The sequence below is a fragment of the Malus sylvestris genome, chromosome 7 (genome assembly GCF_916048215.2).
Source record: "Malus sylvestris chromosome 7, drMalSylv7.2, whole genome shotgun sequence".
NCBI classification, from domain to species: domain Eukaryota; kingdom Viridiplantae; phylum Streptophyta; class Magnoliopsida; order Rosales; family Rosaceae; genus Malus; species Malus sylvestris.
In genome coordinates this window covers 28,006,778-28,028,587 of record NC_062266.1, presented here as the reverse complement: position 1 = coordinate 28,028,587, position 21,810 = coordinate 28,006,778, and the positions used below count along the sequence as shown (strand labels likewise).

At 38.7% G+C, this 21,810-nt stretch overlaps 4 protein-coding genes and 1 non-coding gene across 5 annotated transcripts; 3 read left to right on the top strand and 2 right to left on the bottom strand.

The window, feature by feature from the left end:
• Positions 1-289: 289 nt before the first annotated feature.
• On the top strand, positions 290-5,197 carry LOC126629390 (protein NEDD1-like). Its single transcript, XM_050299421.1, has 10 exons — positions 290-578; positions 787-899; positions 1,024-1,284; positions 1,389-1,493; positions 1,883-1,948; positions 2,115-2,336; positions 2,717-3,283; positions 3,695-4,255; positions 4,587-4,763; positions 4,835-5,197. The coding sequence occupies exons 1-10, from the start codon at positions 419-421 to the stop codon at positions 4,940-4,942; spliced, it is 2,340 nt and encodes a 779-aa protein (XP_050155378.1). The 5' UTR covers positions 290-418; the 3' UTR covers positions 4,943-5,197.
• A 693-nt stretch (positions 5,198-5,890) lies between these two features.
• Positions 5,891-10,852, bottom strand: LOC126629392 (folylpolyglutamate synthase-like). The gene is made up of 16 exons (XM_050299424.1): positions 10,667-10,852; positions 10,432-10,574; positions 10,258-10,323; positions 9,849-9,958; positions 9,680-9,740; positions 9,404-9,487; positions 9,233-9,289; positions 9,088-9,148; positions 8,747-8,793; positions 8,561-8,638; positions 7,743-7,901; positions 7,397-7,660; positions 7,237-7,315; positions 6,737-6,889; positions 6,438-6,598; positions 5,891-6,360 (listed from the first exon to the last, which is right to left on the bottom strand). Exons 1-16 carry the CDS (start codon positions 10,677-10,679, stop codon positions 6,301-6,303), a joined length of 1,596 nt encoding a protein of 531 aa, XP_050155381.1. The 5' UTR covers positions 10,680-10,852; the 3' UTR covers positions 5,891-6,300.
• Positions 10,853-14,128: 3,276 nt separating this feature from the next.
• LOC126630252 (probable glycosyltransferase At5g03795) lies at positions 14,129-15,178 on the bottom strand. The gene has a single exon (XM_050300352.1). It carries the CDS (start codon positions 15,176-15,178, stop codon positions 14,129-14,131), a length of 1,050 nt encoding a protein of 349 aa, XP_050156309.1.
• A 2,517-nt stretch (positions 15,179-17,695) lies between these two features.
• On the top strand, positions 17,696-17,769 carry TRNAV-CAC (transfer RNA valine (anticodon CAC)). Its single transcript has one exon. It is a non-coding gene; the product is annotated as a tRNA-Val (tRNA).
• Positions 17,770-17,913: 144 nt separating this feature from the next.
• LOC126629397 (uncharacterized) lies at positions 17,914-21,741 on the top strand. Its single transcript, XM_050299430.1, has 6 exons — positions 17,914-18,118; positions 18,858-18,900; positions 19,028-19,114; positions 19,915-20,080; positions 20,528-20,804; positions 21,253-21,741. The coding sequence occupies exons 1-6, from the start codon at positions 18,065-18,067 to the stop codon at positions 21,442-21,444; spliced, it is 819 nt and encodes a 272-aa protein (XP_050155387.1). The 5' UTR covers positions 17,914-18,064; the 3' UTR covers positions 21,445-21,741.
• The last annotated feature ends 69 nt before the right edge of the window (positions 21,742-21,810 follow it).

The window sequence follows — 21,810 nt, the reverse complement described above, 5'->3', positions numbered from 1 at the left end:
GTACAGATTTAAAATCTTCGCCCTCTTTTTTTTCAATTTCTCTGTAGGGTTATTTTTCCATTCAACAAAACAAAATCCAATTTAAAAAAAAAATTTAACGAAAAACTTATAGTACTATTTAATTTAATGAAAAATCGTATTTTTACACTAAAGAATTAATTTTGGTACCATTCACATTACTTTTCATTTTATCATTTTCGTTAAAACTCAAAGTTTTCAAACATTACTCATTAGTTTTCTTATTTTTAAATTCAAACGAATAAATAAAAATTAAAAAAACCACCTCTTCCTTTTCGTAATTTCATTTCACAATTTCAAAGGCAATTCCAGAAATACTCATTTTACTGAATTTTTCGGGGTTTGGTAGATTCGAAAAAAGAAAAACCAAATCGGGGAAGTTGGGAAGAAAGAGGGAGGAATGAATACTGGGTTGGATCCGTCGATGACGTTGCTGGCAGCAAGCGGCGGCGACACCGTGAAGCTCTTCGATGTATCGGACAAGTCCGCCGATCCCTTGGTTTTGAGCTACACTCCTTCTCCTGGTTCCCATGTCAATTCCCTCAAGTGGAATCACACCAGTCAGTCACCACTCTCTCTCTCTCTCTCTCTCTCTCTCTCTCTCTCTCCACAATCGGATGATGGGTTTTGCATTCTGCTGTCTGTGTTTACAGGCATTGAAACAAAATGTGATCTTTGTAGATGAGAAAATTTTGGGTCTTTTTTCCTGCATTTTCTTGGCTGCCAAACAGTGGGTTTAGTTTATTCAATTTGGGTTGTGTTTTGCAGATATGGTGGTAGCTAGTGCTGGAGATGATAAGAAGATATCGTTGTGGAATAAGAATGGGAAGAGCATGGGCACCATTCCGGTGGCCGGGACCGACAGCGGAGACGGCATTGAGGTAATTCAGTTACAATTATATCGTTGAAGTATATTTGGTGTGACAGTAATGTGAAATGAATGAATGCTTGAGAGAAGGTGTTGGGTTAGTAGTTGATATTCTGCTGGTGGAACTATTTATGCAGGAGTCTATATTGGCTCTCAGCTTTGGTAACAAGGTTTCTAGATACATTTGTTCCGGTGGAACCGGTCAGGTTGTAAGAATATGGGATTTGCAGAGAAAGCGGTGTATCAAATGGTTGAGGGGTCACTCTAGTACAATTACGGGTGCAATGTACAATTGCAAAGATGAGCACTTGGCTTCCATCAGTCTTAATGGGAACCTCATACTTCACAACCTTGCATCTGGTACAAGGACTACTGAACTCAAGGACCCCAATCAACAGGTTGTCTTCTCGTTGCATCCTTCCGCTGATTATTGCCATGGTCTTTGTGGCTTTGAATTCTTAGTTTCCAAACTAATTGGTTGTTTGCCGGTTTTTAAGACCAGGTGCTAAGAGTGCTTGACTATTCCCGGATTAGTCGACACCTTCTTGTGACAGCAGGTGATGACGGGTCTGTACATTTGTGGGACACAACCGCTCGTAGCCCAAAGGTTTGCAGCATGTTTAATCAAATATTGATGCTGTGCTGCGTTTTCTTGTGCTATTGTGTTTGCATTCCCATTTTTAAATTTTATTCCCAGTTCATATATGGAAAACAGGCATATCCATTAATTACATTTCCTTATTTTTTACAACTTTCAACCCCAAACCCAAAGAGAGCATTGATCCTGCCCTTTGATAGCAGTAGCGGTCAAATATTATCCCTTTGCTAACTTCCTTGTTTATCACTTGCCTTATTAATCTAGGCAGAGTTGTTAAGTTGAAAAATACTCTACCACTTACCCATTTAGTCTTGTTTCTCTTAGTTTGTGTTTTACTTGTAATTGAATTGGTTTGTTTCTTTCTTCTTTTTTTCCCTTTTTCGAACTCCTTTACGCAGGTTTCTTGGCTGAAGCAGCATTCTGCACCAGCTGCTGGTATCAGTTTCTCTCCATCTAATGACAAGGTCTCATAAGTACATGTAACTTTACATTTTATAGTCGATTATGTTTATAAGACAAGAAGGCTATTTGACCATGTGCTACTAAATTGTGAGGATTTTTTTAAGGTCAGAATATGTAGAGAGGTATTAATTAAGCCTTCTGATTTTCAATATATTTTCCTCTTGATAGATGATAGCTACCGTTGGGCTTGATAAGAAGTTGTATACTTACGACTCAGGGTCGAGACAACCTTCACATTGTATTTCCTATAAAGCACCTTTCTCTTCATTGGCATTTAGAGATGATGGTTGGGTATTGGCAGCTGGAACAAGCAGTGGTGATGTGGTGTTCTACGATGTCCGTGGTAAACCAGAGCCTTTCACTGGTATTCGTGCTTATAGTAGTTCAGAGGTAGCTCTCTCTCTCTCTCTCTCTCTCTCTCTCTCTGCACTGTTCCTTGAAACATTGAATTTTGGAAAAACTTGTGTTGTCTCTAATATTTTTGAATTTCCTATCCTTTGTAAATTCCAAATTATGTAACACTATAGGTGTCGTTTCCATCACTAAGTATCAAGATACCTCGTCATGAGGATTACGGGTATACATGGTCAGACATATCCTCCTTATGGTCTGGCTCAAACTTTCGATCATCCCTGGTTAGGTAGATTTATCACGAGGATGTTCTCATGGGGACCCACAATAGGGTGTTTAGCTTTTAACAAGCAGTCTACATGAATGACACAGTTGGGTGTTTAACTTTGTTTGTACTAATCGTTTACAGTATTCATCAGGCTGTTACAAGTCTATGCTGGCAAAGGTCAAAACCTGTCGTTGTAAACGAAAGCAATTGTACTGTTGAGACTGCTCTTTTAGGAGATGCTGTTGAAGATTCAATCCTTATGCCTGACCAACTTCCTTCTGTGACTTCATCAAGTCTTCCTCCATCCATGGTAGTATCTAGTTCTCGAAATCCAGGCCGTTCAAGTTCATCTGCCGAGACATCAGCAGCTGGCAATGGATTAACATCAAGCACACTTTGTGTATCTACGACAGAGGATACACCACAACGAGACCATTTGTGGCCTGGTAGAACATTGCGTAGGTTACATCCTCCTCGATCTACTTATAACTTCAAGGATGATATGGAGGTGTTCTCCCCTCTTGTGGATGTTCATCCAATCACACCTACACTTGACAAGCTGTGGGATGATGACAAATCAAAGAAGGATAATTTGTTTCCAGATAAGAAACCTTCGTCACTTTTATTTCCTTCGTCCGGTGGGAGATTCCATTTTGCAGAAGATGGGCCCACTGATCATCCAATATTTGACTGGAAACCCAGTTCAACATCTAAACAGGTCTCACTTATCCATATCTCTAATTTTTTTGGATGAATGCTTAATGTGAAATGTTCCATCTTATGATTATAAAGAGCAACCTTGTATGTAAACCTGGAATTTCTCATCGTTTATGCTGTTTTTGTAAGTATAACTATTTTAATCTTTTTCACATTTGCTTTTTCGACCAACAAATTTTCTTACCATTATGATTTCTGGACTAGCATTAGTCTTTATTGTTCTATAAATGGAAAACCAAATGAAATGTTAGATCGATACGTAACCATGTATGCTAGATTGTAGTTACTCCTATGTAAGTTGTAAGCTAAGCAAAGTGATTTTGCTATTTGTTGGGGTGGGGGTGTTAAATTTCTTGATGTCTTTATTACGTATTCAATTGTTCTGAATGATCATGTTTGTTCCTTGGTGCAGGATGACATAAAATCGACATTTGCACTATTAGAATCAACCCCTGCTCCATCTTCCAAGAGTGAAGACTCATCCATCACCCCTCCAGAAGCTTGGGGTGGTGAGAGATTTTCTGATAAGTTTCACCAGCCAACCACTTTTCTATCTCGCGTTGGGACGTCAGCTCAGACATCAGGATCAACTTTATCTGGACTGCCCGATATGTCTTTAACAGAAAACTTGCAAAGTTTGCGCACCAAAGGTTTGTCTTCCATTCAGGAGACTTCATTTGGATTTCCCGAACACATTTCCTCGAGTGCAATGCCTATGTCCCCTGGTAACAAAGGCCTCTTGGGACAGCCTAACCTTGATGCACCAACATCTTTGACCTTTTCTCGGAGATTCTCTACTTATGCAGAGAGGATAAGCACTACATCTAACTTCAATGATCGAACATCCCTAGCAGTTAGTTCACCGAAAACAAAGAAAACAGGAGCCGAAGGAAGAGAAGAATTGTTGAATAGCTTCTTGTCAAAGTCAGATGCATCAACTGCCACAGAATTAGGGGCTCTTCCAGCAATTAACGTATGGGTGACAGATTTGTTGGATAAGTTGTCTTCTTTGATTTGGTCCGACATACCATTTAAATATGCTCCTTCTGAATAAAAAAAGGAAACTAAAACATTAGAGCATGAATTGTTGTTTTAATGATTTTGCTCATATACATGCTTTCACCTTTTGTGTTATATAACAAGTGTTTCCCACTTGAAATGGTTGCTCTTGATTTTACGCTATTATTCGAATGGGAAACCAGTGATGAAATTTGTTAGGAGAAGCCTCCACAGATGTTTATCATGTTCCCCTTTTCTGTCATACTAGGTTATATTAGTTAACTCGACGATGATGATTGTGACAGGGAGGAAGCTTGCATCTCCAAAATGCGCCCCAACAAGATGCACAGCAGGGAAGCTCCTTTACATTTCAGATTTTTCAACGCACTCTAGAAGAAACTCTGGATTCTTTTCAGAAATCCATACACGAAGATATGAGGAACCTTCATATAGAAATTTTAAGGCAATTCCATATGCAAGAGGTACGAATCTTCTCTCTTGTTGCTTTCATTTTTGTTTAGTTCCTCATGCATTTTCTGGAATCGTTACACAGATGGAAATGTCAAATGTGATGAGGGCAATGCTGGAAAACCAAGCTGAGCTGATGAAAGAAGTTAAGTCTCTCCGGAAAGAAAACCAGCAGCTCCGGCAATTGCTTTGAGCATCGGTGACATTTGTTATTGTTTTGATTTTTTTTTTTTTTGTGGATTTGGAATATGCATGTTGTTTCAGTGTCATAATTTGCTCTCCATCAGTCGGTGTTCGTTCTATAGGTTGACTAGAATTGCTTCTCCTGGCCGGGGGCGGGGGCTAAAGAAAAGGTAGAAATGCAAGTGCAATAGGAAGTAGAGTTTGTGAGCATATGTACAGAATGATGATTTCCTGCTAATGAACGAAGGCTTTGATTGGGGTGAAATTTACAAGCATTACGATGTTTCAGTTTTTACCTGGTTTTATTTGTTCATTTTTCCTTTTACCTGTTCCCATCTTGGACTGTCTCTTCTGCTCCACTCCTGTTATACGACCGTGCTCGTGCTCGCCCACAATATCCGTTGGACGTGCTTTCGGGGTAGAAGATCCTTCCTTGCATCGAGTATCGAAGAAGGTATAGCATCGTAGTCCCAATGGACGAGTGCGGTAATGTTGGAAGTCTGCAGCACTCGGGAGGAACAGATGATAAAGATCGCTTCTTGTTGAGAGCTTGGCCTAGGCAGCTTGGAACTTGCATTCATGCTTTGAAGCGTTAAGAGTCCGTTTGGAAGTGAATAATCGAAGAGCCATAATCGCTTCTCGAGAGAAGCACATCCGCGGAAGTGGTTATGGCCACTTTCACAATTACTTCTAAACGAGCTCTAAGTCGATTAGGTTACGAGGGAACTTTAAGGGATAATTTACTCATTTGCTTTTCTAATTTTTTTCGTTTTTCGTTGTTCTTCTAACTTTTAAATAAAATATTAAATAAATTGAGATAATCTTCTAATTTTTACTTTATTAATAATTCGATGTAGGCTCCACGCTTACCGCATCACATTAACGGCCAATTTGACAGACTGGTAACGGTTGTATGACATTAATATGAAATCGTGAACCGATGTATGAAACTGCTAAAAAATTGAAAGGCGTATGAATTTGAAATTGAACGGAAAGTGAGGGGGTAATTTTGCCCTATTGTCTTTCATACAAAAATCTGTAGACACAGAATTGAAAAGTGTGGTTTTAGCAATACAGAAGAGGGGGGGGGGAGGGGTGGAAACATCCCCACCCCAAAAAAATGCTGGAAAAAGTTTGTGTCATTGTCTTGATTGAACTGTAGTCACTAAGAAATGCCGACCCGAAATCTATGGCAGTTGAGAACATACAACATGTAGCAGAAGCACGTCAGGGCAGGCGGCACTGAACCATCTCGGAGTTGTTGGAAATTAGAACGGTTTCACGGCTCTTCCCATGACTCCATGAATACAGAACATCTTGCAGTTCGAAGGACTTCGCAAATTTAGGGTTTCAGCTTCGTACTACGCCTCACTTCTTGATTAATCTCAACACGTCGCCAACAAGATGTAACGAACCAGTTACAAGGACCTGGTATATAAACCTTTGGTTCCATGAAAATGAAAGATAATAAATTAAATCTCCCAAAAATTAAAAAACAAGATTACCTGAAAACGAACGGATTTACTTTGTCGGACAGTGTCCCTGAGCCATTGTATAGCTGATGGGAGAGAGGGGAAAACTGCACTATTTTCGCAACTTTTGACAGCGATCTCCTTATCATCTGTCAGTTCTTCACAAACCGTGGCTGCGCTATTGTCAGCGCCTCCTATTAAAGTAAAAAAATAGAAACACTTCCAACTGAGAAATACAGTGCACCCCTGAATTATATGGTACACACACATATATATATGTTGTCTGAAGAACAAGTTAACTTAATTGGAATTTTATGTTACAAGTCACATACCTTTGTTACCCTGCATTAGATTTTCCCATACTTTTTGAAGAGCAAACTGCCACGACAAATCCACTTGAGAATCAGTCGGAGGTAACGAATGCGAACCGACCTTGTAATACACTGATGTGTTTGGTACAAACAGAGCCTTCTTGAAGTAGACACCTAAAATATCAACCAAAATCTCATAAGTTTCTTTGAAACATACTTCAAGAAAGTTTCTGACACCATTCAAGAGTGAAATTATCAATACTCTAGGATCACCACCATGAAACTTGATGGAAGTTGAGGTACCACCCTAAAACCAATTGGTAATAGGGTAGTGGCCTAATTCCTTATAAGTCTCTCTTAACTTTCCAATGTCGGATCCTCCCAAAATTCATTGCAGATCTAAATGCCATGCGTTTCAATTTTCAATCAATAATGATTTTTAACCTATAAATTCCTTTTAGATCATTAAAACTTACTGGATGTAAATTCAGAAGATTACATCAAATAATGCTTATGCTCACCATGACTAGCACATGTTTTCATCAGATTCGGAAGAAGCAACTGAGGATCCCTCACTGACATACAATTAAACAGCAGTATCTGCAAGTATTTATCCAAATTTTTCTCAGTAACAGCCAGGGAAAATGAAGATCTCCAAGGCTTGTAAAATAAAGCATCTACCTGTTCTGAATTCTTCCCAACTTTTTCAACAGGGTGCCTCTGTACCGGATCATGTGATGATCCAGAAGTACCGGGTGGCTGAACAGAAAGAGAAAACCATCTTGCGCATATTTCCATGCTTTCTGGGCTATGTGCACCGTCCAAATAAAACACAAGATCTTCAGGGCTTTCACTGTTAATAAAGCGATCAGGGACTATTTGAGCCCGTCCTTGTAAACTGACTGTAGCAGTTAGTCCTTTTATGAACTGCTCCGGCAGAGAGGTCTATTCCATTTGGATATGTACATAAATCAATCAACATAGAAATCAAGAATAAAACAGAGAATTGATTGTTCATAGAACTTACAGTATGTTCTGGGTATTCAAGGTGACCAGTCCTCTGGAGCCATGTAGAGGACAGTGCAATAGCAAGACCAGCATTAACATATTGGTGCTCGCCTGCAAGCCCAAGTTTTATGCCATTCAGCATATTGGGATCCAACGGTTGTACCAGTTGAAGGGGTACCTGGAACCAGCATAATTTCTCAGTTCATTAAAGACATTCTTCTTGTTTTTTATTTATCTCAAAACAAAGTAACTGCGTCAATAATGATTTTATTTATATTTCTTTACAAGAACTTCAATACCGAATTCAAAATAGCTAAATTTGACTTGGCATAGTGACTCCTCAAATTGTTGAAATATTATTTTCTTAATAGATGGAAGGTAAATCCCTAGAATATAGCCAAACTCCTTATACGTGTAGGTCAAATAGAACGGCATCTCTCAATTGCAAAAGGGCCTCAAGTTCCTTCGAACATGGCAGCTATCACTTGGCAACTTTGTAGTCCATAACGAACCTAAATTTAGAATCCCAGGACTTCCGATAATCAAAAGTATCCTAGGACTGCAGAAGAATGGAAGCTGAGGCTTAAGCAGCAAAGGATGCCAGTGAAGATTTAAGAGCATGTCAGTACTTAAAGGGGTTCTTAAAACAAATATGCGCACAGAACCTGTCTCAAAACTTTGATTTAATTATCTGTTTGTTAGGAATTCATCTACTTACTAGATGACCGCATGTACATTACAGTTTCTAGAGAGACGTCAAATTTCTTTCATTCTGTATCATGCATTTTCAAGTTCTGAGGTAAACAAAATCAATGAAGGGAACATCTTGCAACTTACATCCAACTGAGAAGCCTTCTCTTCCAGTACAAGCATTGCTTCATCAGGTTGAGGCACAGTCAAGGCAGGAACCCTAGACTGAATTGAAAGAAGAAGAAAAATGGGCAGTAACGGAAGTGAGTGTAAATTCTGTTAGACATATGGCCAATCATCATATGCATTTAGAAAATGTAATTTAAGGAAAACCTTGAAGATTCCAGCCTTCTCCCCAGCAATTGCTCCCAGAGTATTTCCTATTTATAGTATCCAGCAAAGAAAACAAAAGCAATCATGAGTATTAGACATATGTGGGCGTGGGTATCAATGTTCGCATGTCGTGGCGCCAGATTGACAATCTGGACCACACATTCAAACAATTATCCACTTGATCAATGGCCCAAATGAACAGTTTGACACCATAACATGCCAAATTGTAATTGTATCACATTGCAAATACAGAACATTTGCAAATGTTCTTTATATTTGTATTTTCAATTAAATGCCTCAATTACTCACATGTAATTACATAGGTTTGAGAAAACACTAACCAAGAATCTCCATGTGGTCATATCCAAGGGAAGATATACCACAGACAACAGGCGCCTGAACCTGAAATGTTAATGCATCTATACTTGGTTATTTCTAAAGCAATCAAAATAATGAATATCGTACTCAAATACCCATTTCACATACCACATTTGTTGCATCAAACTTTCCGCCTAACCCTACCTCCAAGATAGCAACATCTACCTGCATAGTAGATTAAAATAAAAGCAACATTACTGATTCACATCATCGATATCAATAACATTTCTGGAGAGGAAGGATGTTATATGGAAGCAATTAAGAAGATATGCATCAAACCTGTTCTGCTGCGAATATCTTAAAGGCAAGCAAGGCAAGGAAGCGAAAGTAGGTGGGCATTGGTATATCGTCAGTAGATTTTTCCTGCGTTTGAAATACACGCTCACATTTGACATAACCATCATGATTAAACAAATTAGGCAAAAGCATTGAACTAAAAAAGTTCAGGATACAAGAATGGACAATCTTTTGCATTGATCAGTATACAGCAGAACGAAAACGTGCTAATTCAAAAATACGGCAAACAAAAGATTAAAAATATCACACATGGATTACCTTAAGTCTCTCAAAACACCACCAGAAATATGCTAAAAATTTCTCTTCACTGATGTCCAAACTGCATCATTCGACGAAAACAAGAAAAGGTAACATTACATGAAACTTACTTGTTAACATAGATGTTAGATATAAAACTACTTAGCCTATGCAAAATAGAAAAACTCACCCATCCAACCGGAATCTTTCTCGAACATCAATGAGATGAGGAGACGTGAAAAGTCCAGTGCGAAAGCCGCAATGGCGTAATATCGACTCTGTGAAGGTGCAGGTGGATCCCTTTCCAATACCCAAAAACAGTAAAACAGCAATCAGTCCCACATCATACAGAAACAAGCAACCAAGGCCAGTGTATACATACAGAATCACACTACTACAAATAAAGTTTGTAACTTCAAATATATTAACAATAAAGGGTAGCGATTTTAATACTTTTCTTTAACCGTCTGCACTTTAAACCGAATATTTTATAATTTTTTCAGCACTCGCAAGCAGTGGCGGGTCCAGAATTTTTTTCATTGGGACATTTCATCGAACATGTACATGTTGAAGTTCAATTAGTAAAATTGTGTAAATACCTTGCCTTTGGTGCCGGCAACGTGAATAATCTTCATCCGTTCAATTGGCTCCTCCAACTCCAGGATCTGCATATTGTTACATAAACACCGTTAATTAATAATTACTTGAATTTGCACACATGAGCTCAAATACGACGTCGTTGAGTTAGTGAATAAGGCTCTGTAGTTTTTGACTTTGAGATAGTCGAAGAGGAGGTCGAAGCGGTCGCCCTTGTTGCTCTTATCGGCACGACTGCGTTTTGTGATCAAGGAGGATAGAGCGTCCAGTGCCTTCTCGTACGGAGTCGCCGGAGGCGGTGACGAGGAGCCATCGCCACCTACAAACAAACCAAAACAAAATGAATAGATAGAAGGAGGAGGAGGTGGTGGTGGTGGCGGCGGGGATTGTATCGTAACATTGTAGTATTACCTGATTCCGCCATGGCGAGTGGAGTTGGCGGTTCAGATCTGAATCGAACGAACAGTTGGACTGAGATCAAGGAATTGGGGTTGAAACTTAAAAGGTTGTATACAAAGACATGGTGACGTCCGTGGTGATTAGCAAACCAACAAAACCAGTACTTCAGTCCACTGCGTCGGATTCTTTAATTTAATTTATTTATTTTATGTAATGGCTGAGGCTGCTAAACACGGATGAGCATCCCCTTCGAATCTTTTATGTGAGGTTCTTAAACAATCTCATATCTTAATCATTTATCGTCCATTGTATGACCAGTTATCGTCAGATACTATTTGAATTCAATTTTAAATACAAAAATTCAAATGATTTCTAACTGTAACATATACGATGAATAACTAAAATATAAATATTCTTACAATCCCAACATGTGGATCCGGATGGAATTCAAATCTTCTAAGCACTATATCATTAATATAGTTTAATGGACTCTCTATCATGAGAGATTTTTCAGTATAACTGTCACACAAGGTGGTACACCACGTGTCCTTATATAAATGGTGGGTTATGTGTGTTAAAAGGTTAATAACTTAAAAATTAAAATTTTCCACCACTAACATAAAAACGCATAATGTACTATCCGTATTCTCATCACAACTAAAAATTTCTCCTCTATCTTGATATGCCCAATTTTCATTGAACACCATATCATAATTAGTGATTACTACATAACACTATATTGTTCCGTATTAAAAAGATAGCTTGTTATACTAACACCTCATGTATTGTTGAATGCACCTCACTTACTTAATACACCTCACATTTACTTTTTTAATTAAAATGTATTTTAATACACCTTACATACTTTCCCATAATACCCTCACACCCCAACTCTTAACATACACCTTAAATTCCCTACATAAACCCCACATTTTCTAATTGCACCCCACACTCTTCTCATCTTAAATGCAAATACATAAGATCAACCAAATATGTGACTTGTTTCTTTGAATATGTGGTTTCTATGTTGTTTCTCTTTGCTTTCAAAAAATAAGCATATAGATTTGAGAATCCACCATTAACGGAAAAAAAAATACTTTACAATCCGTCACTTTGTAACAAAAAGGGATCTAGAAATGCATAGCATAGTGGTCATGCATTAACTTCATGAATTCTATTTTTGGATTGCTTCAAACTTTTCCAAAAGCTAGCCTACTCTTTGATAATGAAAAAACCATGAAAAAAATCAGCAAAAAGCTGCAGAAAACTACTATAATATTTCGCATGAGATTGCCTAAACCTTTTAAAATTTGCTACTTCCCTCCATTGCTTTACAAAATTCTAAAAGCATCAGAAGAAATAAAACATTAATATTAGTTTCCTCCCTTACCATTAGAATTGGGTTTCTGTAAAACCATGTTTACCCAATTTTTTTATTTATTAAAACCACTAATAAAATAAAGCATATATAAAAGATTGTTGTTGTATGAAACTATTGACCCTAAAAACTACCAAGCCTACGTGATGCGCAGGCTGAGTAACTAATGAGCTAACTACGTCCTTCGTGTTGTGTGGGGGGCGTGCCAACTTGATGGCCAAGCTCGGCCGAGGAGTAAATTTGTTGATGTCGCATTGAGCGCGTTGTTGACTTCTTGATCTTACGATTGCAACCGAGGAAGGAACAAGCATCGGCCTTCAGGTTTTAGAGTCTGAAGACAAGGCTGCTAGTTATGCGAAGTTCACAAATCGTTGGCGTCATATTCGGTCACAATGATTATATTCGTAAAAGTATAATCGACACCAAACTATATGGGCACAAGTACTCAAAGCAAATTTGCATCTTAATCGTAAACGTAGTTCGGTCGTCAGAATGCCAAACTCTAAATCCCATTTGTGAGTATCCAATCTTAAAACAACTCCGCATTCAATGCGCCGAGCCCAGTTATATGTAACACCTTACTTCATCGAGAAGGCTAATGAGATGACCTCTGCCAATAAGGATCCGAAAATCCGTGTCGACCGAGACTTGGATAGATAATCAGTCGGCCTCAATGCATTGCTGTTTATCCAAACTGAAGGTGCTCCGCAGCCGGCTGATTTTACGGCAACAGTGTTGTTTATCCAAATTGAATGTGTTCGCTAGTTGCCTTCATAGTGTTGGTTATCCAAACTGAAGATGTGTCGGTGAAAAAGAAAATAAAAATCTCAAGGTTGTTGAGAGGTTTCGAGTAGAGCGAGAGTTTGCACATGACAGTTTGTGTGTTGAATTGGATGGGGTTTGAATGATGCATCCCCATCTTATTTATAGCAACCACTCTCATCATGGCCGAAACAGAACTATACTCGAATTAGGATTCTTTATCCTAATCTCACCAAGACTCGACCAATCCTACCTCCATTAGGACTTTGAACCAAACTCTTTATCCGGCCACATTCACTTCTCAAATCTCAACATCCTCATCCTATTGAGACTCCTTATTATACTAAGATCCGACCTACCTTATCAATCCGTCTTAGACTAGGGTTCGGCCGATCTTAACCAAGCGGCCCATAACAACTGGAATTCGCGATGGTTCTAGAATTATACTACCGAGCCGAAAACAACTCCTTACTCGGCCCACACCAATATTTTGGGCCCAAACAGAAACATTCCGAGGTATTTAAAAGGTCTGACAGAAAGTAAGCCCAAACTAATCTTAAAAATCTGCAAATTGACAATTGTATGCTATTTGTACAAGTCTAATAAGAATGATTTTTTTTTCTTATGATTCTTGTTACAAAGCTACAGGTTTCTGGCGAATAAGCTAGCATGTCTCATTGTCAAACTTGAGACAGCAATTTAACACGGTAAAAGGTAAGAATGGTTTTGAGAGTTAAAGAAGATAATTAATCTTAGGATATACATGTTAAAAATGATTTGGGGTGTATTTAAAGTTTTTTTTTTAATTTTTTTTTAAGATTTTATAAGGTCGAAGATGTCATTCACATTAAGGTATATAACTCATTAAATATTAAATTTTAAAATTTGGTGTATTTAACATAACGTGTGGTGCTAATAAAAAAACCCTAAAAAGATTTGATATGATACTCGACTCCATTCTTACGTGGCAAAGTTTTTACACGATCAAACCCAACTTATTACAAAAAAATAGCTTAAATCAACTTGAGCTCGGTATCAGGCTCGAATTTTTGAAGTTGTGTAAGAACCAAGCAAACCTAGCTTGAGCTCGGAAAAATTAAACAAACCAAACTTAAGCACAATACGAACCGGTTCCGCTCGGCCCATTTACAGCCATGATTATATTATCTTGATTGGGCCGCCCCCAAATCAAAGCACTCATTAATCAACCATCCAAATACAATATAAACCCAATTACCGTGGTCGTGGACCCTAAACTTGCATTAGGCCCAAGGTGAGACCGAACAGCCATATCAAATGGTATGTTCACAAAAATCCTTCCATCGTACGTAAGCTCATTCTCTCCTGACGTATCTAACGGTGTGCCGTCTCAGCCACAGCTGATACATCAACGTATAAAACGCATCGAACGGCTCCGGTGTCTCGTTCCACATAAAGTGCCGACTCGCAGCCACACCCAACTCCCTCATCTTCTCGTGCCGCTCCCAGCACGCGCGCCCCAACACGCGCTTCAGCTCCCTCACTGCCCCTCCACTACGTCTCACGAACACCGCGATCTCCTGCCACCTCAGCACGTCCGAGAACGGCAGGTCCTGGATCGGACGGTCGGTGATCACCACCGGCACGCAACCGAAACGCAGCGCCTCCCCGATCCCCGACACATCGCCTCCTTTGTACTCGAACAAACAGAACTTACTCCCGCCGAGTCTGTCCGCGAAAGTATTGGGATCGGACGGCTTGGATTCGATCAGAAAATCGGGGTCGCTGCTCAATTGGTTGACTAACGTTGACTCCTTGACCCAATCGAACCTGGCGTACCCCAAGACACTAGCCGTGTTGTTCGTCGGCGCGGGAGTGCTCGGGACCGGCGGAAGCGAAATGTCCTTGTGGGGGATAAACTTACCGGCCGGCGTCGGGAAGCACGAGATCTGGACCGAGTTTTTCTTGAGCTCGACGAGATTCCGGTCCGATTCGTACCCGATGCCGGCGCATGAGAGGTAGAAATGGTCGGCGCCGAGGGTGCGGTTCCAGTAGGGAAGCTCGGAGCGGAGGGATCTGATGAGGCGCGCGACGGAGCGCGGGGGGAGGTCGGAAGGGAACGGGACGAAGAAGAGGTGGGCTTTTTCAGGGTTTTCGGTGGGGAAGTGGCTGTCCTGGAGGCGCGTGTAGAAGAGCGATTGGGATGGGGAGGTGAAGGGGAAGGTGCTGTTTGGGTTGTAGATGAAGATCTTGAAGAATTTGAACATGTTTTGGTAATTTGGGTGGATCGTGGCGGGTGAAAGGTAGGGGGAAGTGAGGGGTTTGGGGTGGGCGGCGAGAACGGAGGAAAGAGAGAATTGGAGGAGGAGGAGGTGGAGTAGGCGGAATATGGAGGTGGTGGACATTTTGGAACAGCCACACAAGGCCTTAGACTGTGAAACCTCACTCTTTCTCACTGGTAAAGCGGGGGGTTGAAGACGAAGAGGAGATGTCAATTGTGAAATGGCGACGAAACGGGGTAACGTGTTGGCAAGGTTGCGTAACCCGACCCGCCAGGAGGCAACGCGTGGTCTATTTGTTTATGATTTCGAACAATGACTGGATGATTAATACAAAGAAAAATTAATGAAAATGACTTGAAAATTTTGAATTTTAACGATAAGGACAAAATAAAGGTTAAAGTGAATAGTATTACGTTTGACTTTTTAGTGTAAAAATATGGTTTTTCGTTAAAGTGAACAGTATTGCGGATTTTTCGTTAAAACTCCTTAGGGAACTTTAACGAAAAGCTCTCGGTACTGTTCACTTTAACGAAAAACCATATTTTTGCACTAAAAAGTCAATCCTGGTACTATTCACTGTACCTTTTATTTTGTCCTTATCATTAAAACTCAAAGTTTTCAAATCATTTTCATTAGTTTTCCTTTAATACAATGATGAGATAATCAATGTGCTAATATAATAAAACTAGATTAAGAATGTACTTGTTAGTGTTAATTGAGAGATTTACAAAGTAATATTCATATAATTTCTAACAAAGTGATATTTTACATAAGACGGGATCTGTAATGAGATCGATACTGCATCGATAAAGATACTTTAAGCATCTTAATTTAAATTTTTATCTTCAATGTGAAACGGTCATGATATGCATCTCAATGTGATGTGTTTGGAACATAAACAATTCTCCTTCCGCGGTGTTGTAGTTTGTGACGTCATTACATGAACAATCCTTATTTGGTGGTGTTGTAGTTGGTGGAATCAATAGATCTATTAATGAACAAAAATCACTGGCATCGTATAAGAATGTAATTTATTGCATCGGACTATCTCATATTTGACTAGTTTCAGGGGCTAAGTTGAAATGGCTTGGACTAGACTAAGCATGATTAACTTAGTGAAACGTTTGGTGTAGTGTCGGACTAAAAAACAGGATAATGAAAATAATTCCATTTTTTTTTACCAAAAAAAAAAAGTTCCATTTTAATTCCTTTTCCATTAAGATATTAACAAAACTAAAGGCCCTAATAAGCAACAACGTCACACCAAGCAACAATATGGCACCAACATAGCACCAAGAAACTATATATTTTGATTAATTTCCTTAGAATTCCCAATTTTTGATGATGCTAATCAGCAACAACATACCACCAAGCAAACCCATTTGAAAAAAAATAATAAAATTTTGAGGGAAAAAAGGGAGTTTTAACAAAACACTCCCGGGACTGTTCACTTTTAACGAAAAAACACATTTTTACCTTTAAAAATGGTTTTTCATTAAAAGGGAAGTTTTTTTGGACTTTGCATTAGTTTTCCTATATAAAAAAAAAAAGAATCGTCTGTACCTGATGGGAGAGCTTGTAGAAGAATAAGAAACTTGGAGAGGATGGAGTAGTTTTCTTCAAGGATTTGATCGGGAAAAAATTATCGGCATGTTAGAAATGGTGGGGGAGACCAAATCGGCAGTGGGTATTGGAGGCCTTGATGTGTTGTGGGCTGAAGCGTTGGGAATTGAAGCTTGTAAGGGCTTGGCATCCATGGCAATCACGACAACGCTCGAAGCAAATCGCCGCCACGATGCCCATTTCCTCCTAACAATCTGCAAATTGAAGCAAATTCCTTCGAGATCCAAAAGAACGTAGCCCATAACTTGTACAGGGGCGAAGCAAAGATGAGGAAGAAGATGAAAATGGATGCGGGAGCAGAGAAAAAGAAGCAAGGGCGAAGTGAAATGGGCTAAGCGGAGATGGTCTTAGCGAGTCCCGTGGTTTGTTGCTGGTCTTGCTAAGAACTCCTAGCGTGGCCTCTAATCCACGCGAGTCCCCTTTAGTCTCATTTAACTTAGTCCCAATACAAACCAAACATGGGACTACGTTAGTAAGTAGTCTAGTCCAGTCCAGTCCCAATTAACGAGGCCAAACAAACGCCCCCTAAGTGTGTAACCTAAATAGAATGTAAGCATCTAACAATCTCCTCCATAGATTGATAGGGTTTTTTTATTTTTATTTTTTATTGTTTTTATGAGGTGCATATTAATTCATATAAGAATCTCAAGCTTATTATGTCATTAACTTAATGGTGGATCAAACAATCAATCTGAATTAAATGCATTTGAATTATGCACAAAGAGAAAAGTAAAACTTTCATCTCTTATTTTAAAAATCATCTCAAATATGAATGGTATGAAATATACTTAAATAAAAAACTAATTAACTCGTTTGGAAGTGTTATTGAAGAAGCAGTGAAAATGTTTTTGGAATCAATCATTAATGAAAATTTAAGTGAATCTAGAAAAAGCACTTGAAGTGCATTAGAAACCCAATAATATTTTCTCTAAAAACACTTTTAATCATCTTAAAATGCTTGAACCCAAAGAGCTTATAATTTGTCCATATAATTTGTTTTGTAACTAATGGATATCTGTCTGGGTGGTGTAGTCGGTTATCACGCTAGTCTCACACACTAGAGGTCCCCGGTTCGAACCCGGGCTCAGACACTTTTTAATTTTTTACCATATATTTTTAGCTCACGTGATATCCATGATCCAGTCACGTGCAACAGTTGGAAAGCAAGGCAAAGTAAACGCGCGCACAGAAAAAGCGCGTGGAGGGAAGTTAATACCGTACAGTCGTCTTTTAGCTGTGTTCCTTCCAAATTACGAAAAGCAACGTCTTTCCTGGGGCTCTTCTCTCTGACTCAGTTCCAGCTCCCGACTCGGATCCCTCGAACTCGGAATCTCAACCCAGTGACTCTCTGAGCTTCGAAACGCAGCGTTTTGGTTTCCGTCTCAAATGGATGAGACCTACGCTGGCCTCGCCACCAGCCATTTGCTCGGCTCAGTCCCTGTAAGTTCTCTGATCGATTTGAGTTTTATTTTTTATGTAATTCTTTCCACCAATTCGCGAATCGTTGAATCGAACTTGTAGAACTTTACATGGTTGATTGGGTGCGTCTAGATTCTCTGTACATGAATGTAATTTGTGAGCTAAGTGATCTTAGAGCTTGTTTGTTTCCCGGGAAAATGAGGGAAAGCGAAGGAAAAGAAAATTTTGGAGTTATGGATAATCAGTGGTTTCGACATTTTTTTATTATCTTTTGCCCCCTTTCCGAGCTGCCAATGTGAAGCTTAGAGTTTGATATAACTGAGATTTTGAGGAATTTCTTAATAATTTCTTACAACTAGGTGTAATTTCGTTGCATGAATGTAATTTGTGAGCTGACTGATCTTAGAGTTTGTTTGTTTTCCGAGAAAATGAGGGAAAGTCAATGTCTTAGACAGTGTTTGATTAAATTTTTGCCCCCTTTCGGAGCAGCCAAAGTGTTACTTACAATTAGTTATAATTGAGATTTTGAGGAATTTCTTAGTGATTTTTACAATTATTTATATTTCTTGATGCATTTCCATTTAAATATAACTACTTTCCAATTTAGGCAACCATTCTCTAAGTAGTAGTTGCAATTTTTAATTATATTACTAAGAATTATTAACGATATGAACCCAAGCTATGAAAGTTGTTTTCCCTTCGAAATGTCGAATAAATCACTTATCTTTGCTCTATCTTTTGCCCCTTTTGGGCTTGATAGGCTGTTACTGAAAATAAAGAAAAGAGTACCACAAGTTATGAAGGTATTATACTTGCTCACTGTGTTTTAAATTATTTTTTATTTTCTTTTTCAAAGTAAAAGTCCTGTGAAGGTTCACCGGAATCATTGTTTGTTTCCTGCTTTGAAGAATTTTCTTTGAACTCATGCAGCACCTGACGCGAATTTGCAAATCTTCCCGCCAAATATTAATGGAGGAGAGAAGGGGGGCGGTTATCAAACTGTTGGAAGTACAAGTGGTATGGCATTCAAACGGATAATTTACATTCATGTGCTTTATATGTAGTTTTACTTCTGAAGAAAACAGCAAAAACCAACCATCCTCATTTATTTTCTGGTGAATTTAGTATTTTGGTTGTTTTTTAGGGACACTATAATAAATGTGTAATAGACCAGATTAGAGTTAGAGTGTTAAAGTTGAGTGCTGTAAAAGCATGAAACCTAATTAATCAGCAGTGGAACAAATCCTGGAGTTATTTTCTATTTCCTGAACTGTACCTCGTTTTTGGGGAGTGCGGAAGAATTTGAACCTCCTCCAACCCCGAGTTGAGTTTTTCATTGCAGAATAATGCAGATTGATGTTAATATTAGTGTCTTTGTAACATTGCACATGAGTTTTTATGTACATTATCAAAGTTCTTATGCTTTCTTACCCCAAATAAAGTAGCTGGCATATTATCTTCCCCAAGTTATGTTCTATGAAATGATTTTCATGAGTGTCATACTTTTTCACTTTTCTTTTGGATTGAGTGGTAGTAGGAGCCCGGTATACTAATGTATTAGGAATTTAGGATCAAGAAATGTCTTTGACCTTATCTGCTTGCTAAATGCATTGTTAACCTATTGCTTTTTTGGGACATCAAATCAAATTTCGAAAGGATTATTGGTGGATTTTCTTCTCTTTCTATGTTGATTTAATCTGCCTTTTTGTTTCTCTTAACTCTGTAAATTCTCTTTATTGATTTCATTTGCAAATTGCAATGCCTGCTACTTTATTTGCTTTGTATCTGATGATCTCTCGTTCTGTCTATCCATGCAGAAACATTTGAGCAACAACCAGCAAACAACTGGAGGGGAGTATTTAATATCGCATCATACACACAATACTTCAATGTGGATACAGACGTTGTCTTAACCAGATTGCTTAGTTCTTTATATCCCCATACTGGAGATTTTTTCAGCAAAATTGATGCCAACCCTGATCTGTGAGTTTCTGGTCTTTATTTCCCTTTTTTCCTTTTGTTTCTTTTATGTACATGTTATTTCATTACTAAAAAAAGAAAAGAAAGAATCATGATTCTCAGTTTCAGTTGAAGAGTTTGATATTCTCATGTAGGCTTTTGAATAGAGTTCGCTGACACCTTTATGCTTTATTCAGAATAAATAGCTGGTAAGATTATGTCATATTGTGCATAAAAAATATTGAGAAATACATACACAATGTCCTCTTCTGTAACATCGTAAGGTTGGATTTTGATTTTTAGGTTTGCATCGTCTCATCTGCAAAATTTATGTTAATCACAAGAAGGAAATCTAGCTACTTGTGAAAAAGGCTAATATTAAGGCATTATGTTCTTTATCTGTGCATAGCAATATGTAAACGTGAGCATCTAACATTTGGCTTTCTTCGCGTGAGTTTCTGTAATGTGTAGATATGGGCTAATCTGGATTTCCACTACGTTGGTGTTTGTGCTTGCTGCACTTGGTAACTGTGCCACCTACCTCATGGACAAGCGCACAGATAGCAGTAACTCTTGGGAGTTTAATGTCAGTTATATGAGTTTGGCAGCCTATTCAGTCTACGGTTATGCAATTTTGGTGCCATTGGCATTCTATTTCTTGATACGGTATCTGGGCACTGCAAATGCCAGCCTAGTTCGGTATTGGTGTATGTGGGGATACTCTCTCTTCATTTTCGTTGCAGCCTCTGTAAGTACTTGCCTCCTCTGCCTTTATGTCAGTTTTTGTGTTTTGCCATTTCCCCCTTTCTTGACTCTACATTCGAATATTGATAATCATTGAAAGGCCAAAAGCAGAAATAAGCAATCTTCTTTTGGATGAGTTGCTCTCAATACATTCAAATATTTATGTGCTGAACTGGACTCATCCAAGTACTATCTTTTAAGCTCAAATTGAGGGGAAATAAATATCTGTTTAGGGTACAATGTGTCATGTTCCCGGTTCTTGGGGATTATTGAATGCTAGTTAATTGACACTCGGGGAAATGATGTTCGGCAGGGACTTCTCTTTCCTGCCAGGCCACATGTTTGTATTCATTTTCAAGCAGAACATTGTGTTTTAGCCGGAATATTATTAATTATTATCATACAATCTATTATTCCGTCATCTGATACTTATTTTCCGGCAACATTTTCAGTTTCTGCTGCTTATCCCAGTTGAGGCTCTTCGGTGGATCATTATAGTTCTCATTGGTGGCTACTCTGCTTGCTTTGTTGCCTTCAATCTCAGTTCCAATATGGAGGGGAGTGATTTTTCACTTGTGGTGGTTGCTGCATTTCTCTTGCAACTGGCCCTGGCAATCTTCTTTAAGGTCTACTTCTTTCCATGAGCGTTACCAAGTGCGCTCGGTCTTTGAATTACGAACCTCAACCAACTGCGTTTACTTGATTTCGGGTATTTATTTTTTATGTTGGCCAGAGTGGTACTTCTCTAGAGTCGAGATTTTCGTGTGTTTTCAAATTCCGCAATTACTCACTCGGTTGTATTGTAGTCCAATGAAGAGAGAACTTTGGCCCCGACGAGTAGGACTAAGCTTGTATTTGTACGTCACGCTTTTCTTAATCTTCTAACTTTCCCCTTCAAACCTGAGTTTGTAAATAAATATGGAATAGTGTCTTTTGCTTTAGAGAGGTTATTATAGTATCTTTGCATCAGGTAGATTTCTTATCCATTGATGGATTGCGAAAATCGTTTC

What these genes read in the sequence shown, in the direction of transcription:
- LOC126629397 (XM_050299430.1), top strand. Translation starts at nt 18,065, where the DNA reads ATGGATGAGACCTACGCTGGCCTCGCCACCAGCCATTTGCTCGGCTCA. An exon ending in ATTTGCTCGGCTCAGTCCCT is followed by an intron (nt 18,119 to 18,857) that starts GTAAGTTCTCTG and finishes TGGGCTTGATAG; the next exon opens with GCTGTTACTGAAAATAAAGA. An exon ending in GAGTACCACAAGTTATGAAG is followed by an intron (nt 18,901 to 19,027) that starts GTATTATACTTG and finishes GAACTCATGCAG; the next exon opens with CACCTGACGCGAATTTGCAA.
- LOC126629392 (XM_050299424.1), bottom strand. An exon ending in TTGCCGGCACCAAAGGCAAG is followed by an intron (nt 9,959 to 10,257) that starts GTATTTACACAA and finishes GGTATTGGAAAG; the next exon opens with GGATCCACCTGCACCTTCAC. An exon ending in GTAAATCCGTTCGTTTTCAG is followed by an intron (nt 6,361 to 6,437) that starts GTAATCTTGTTT and finishes TTTATATACCAG; the next exon opens with GTCCTTGTAACTGGTTCGTT.
- LOC126629390 (XM_050299421.1), top strand. Translation starts at nt 419, where the DNA reads ATGAATACTGGGTTGGATCCGTCGATGACGTTGCTGGCAGCAAGCGGC. An exon ending in TCTCTCCATCTAATGACAAG is followed by an intron (nt 1,949 to 2,114) that starts GTCTCATAAGTA and finishes TCCTCTTGATAG; the next exon opens with ATGATAGCTACCGTTGGGCT. An exon ending in GGCAATTCCATATGCAAGAG is followed by an intron (nt 4,764 to 4,834) that starts GTACGAATCTTC and finishes ATCGTTACACAG; the next exon opens with ATGGAAATGTCAAATGTGAT.
- LOC126630252 (XM_050300352.1), bottom strand. Translation starts at nt 15,178, where the DNA reads ATGTCCACCACCTCCATATTCCGCCTACTCCACCTCCTCCTCCTCCAA.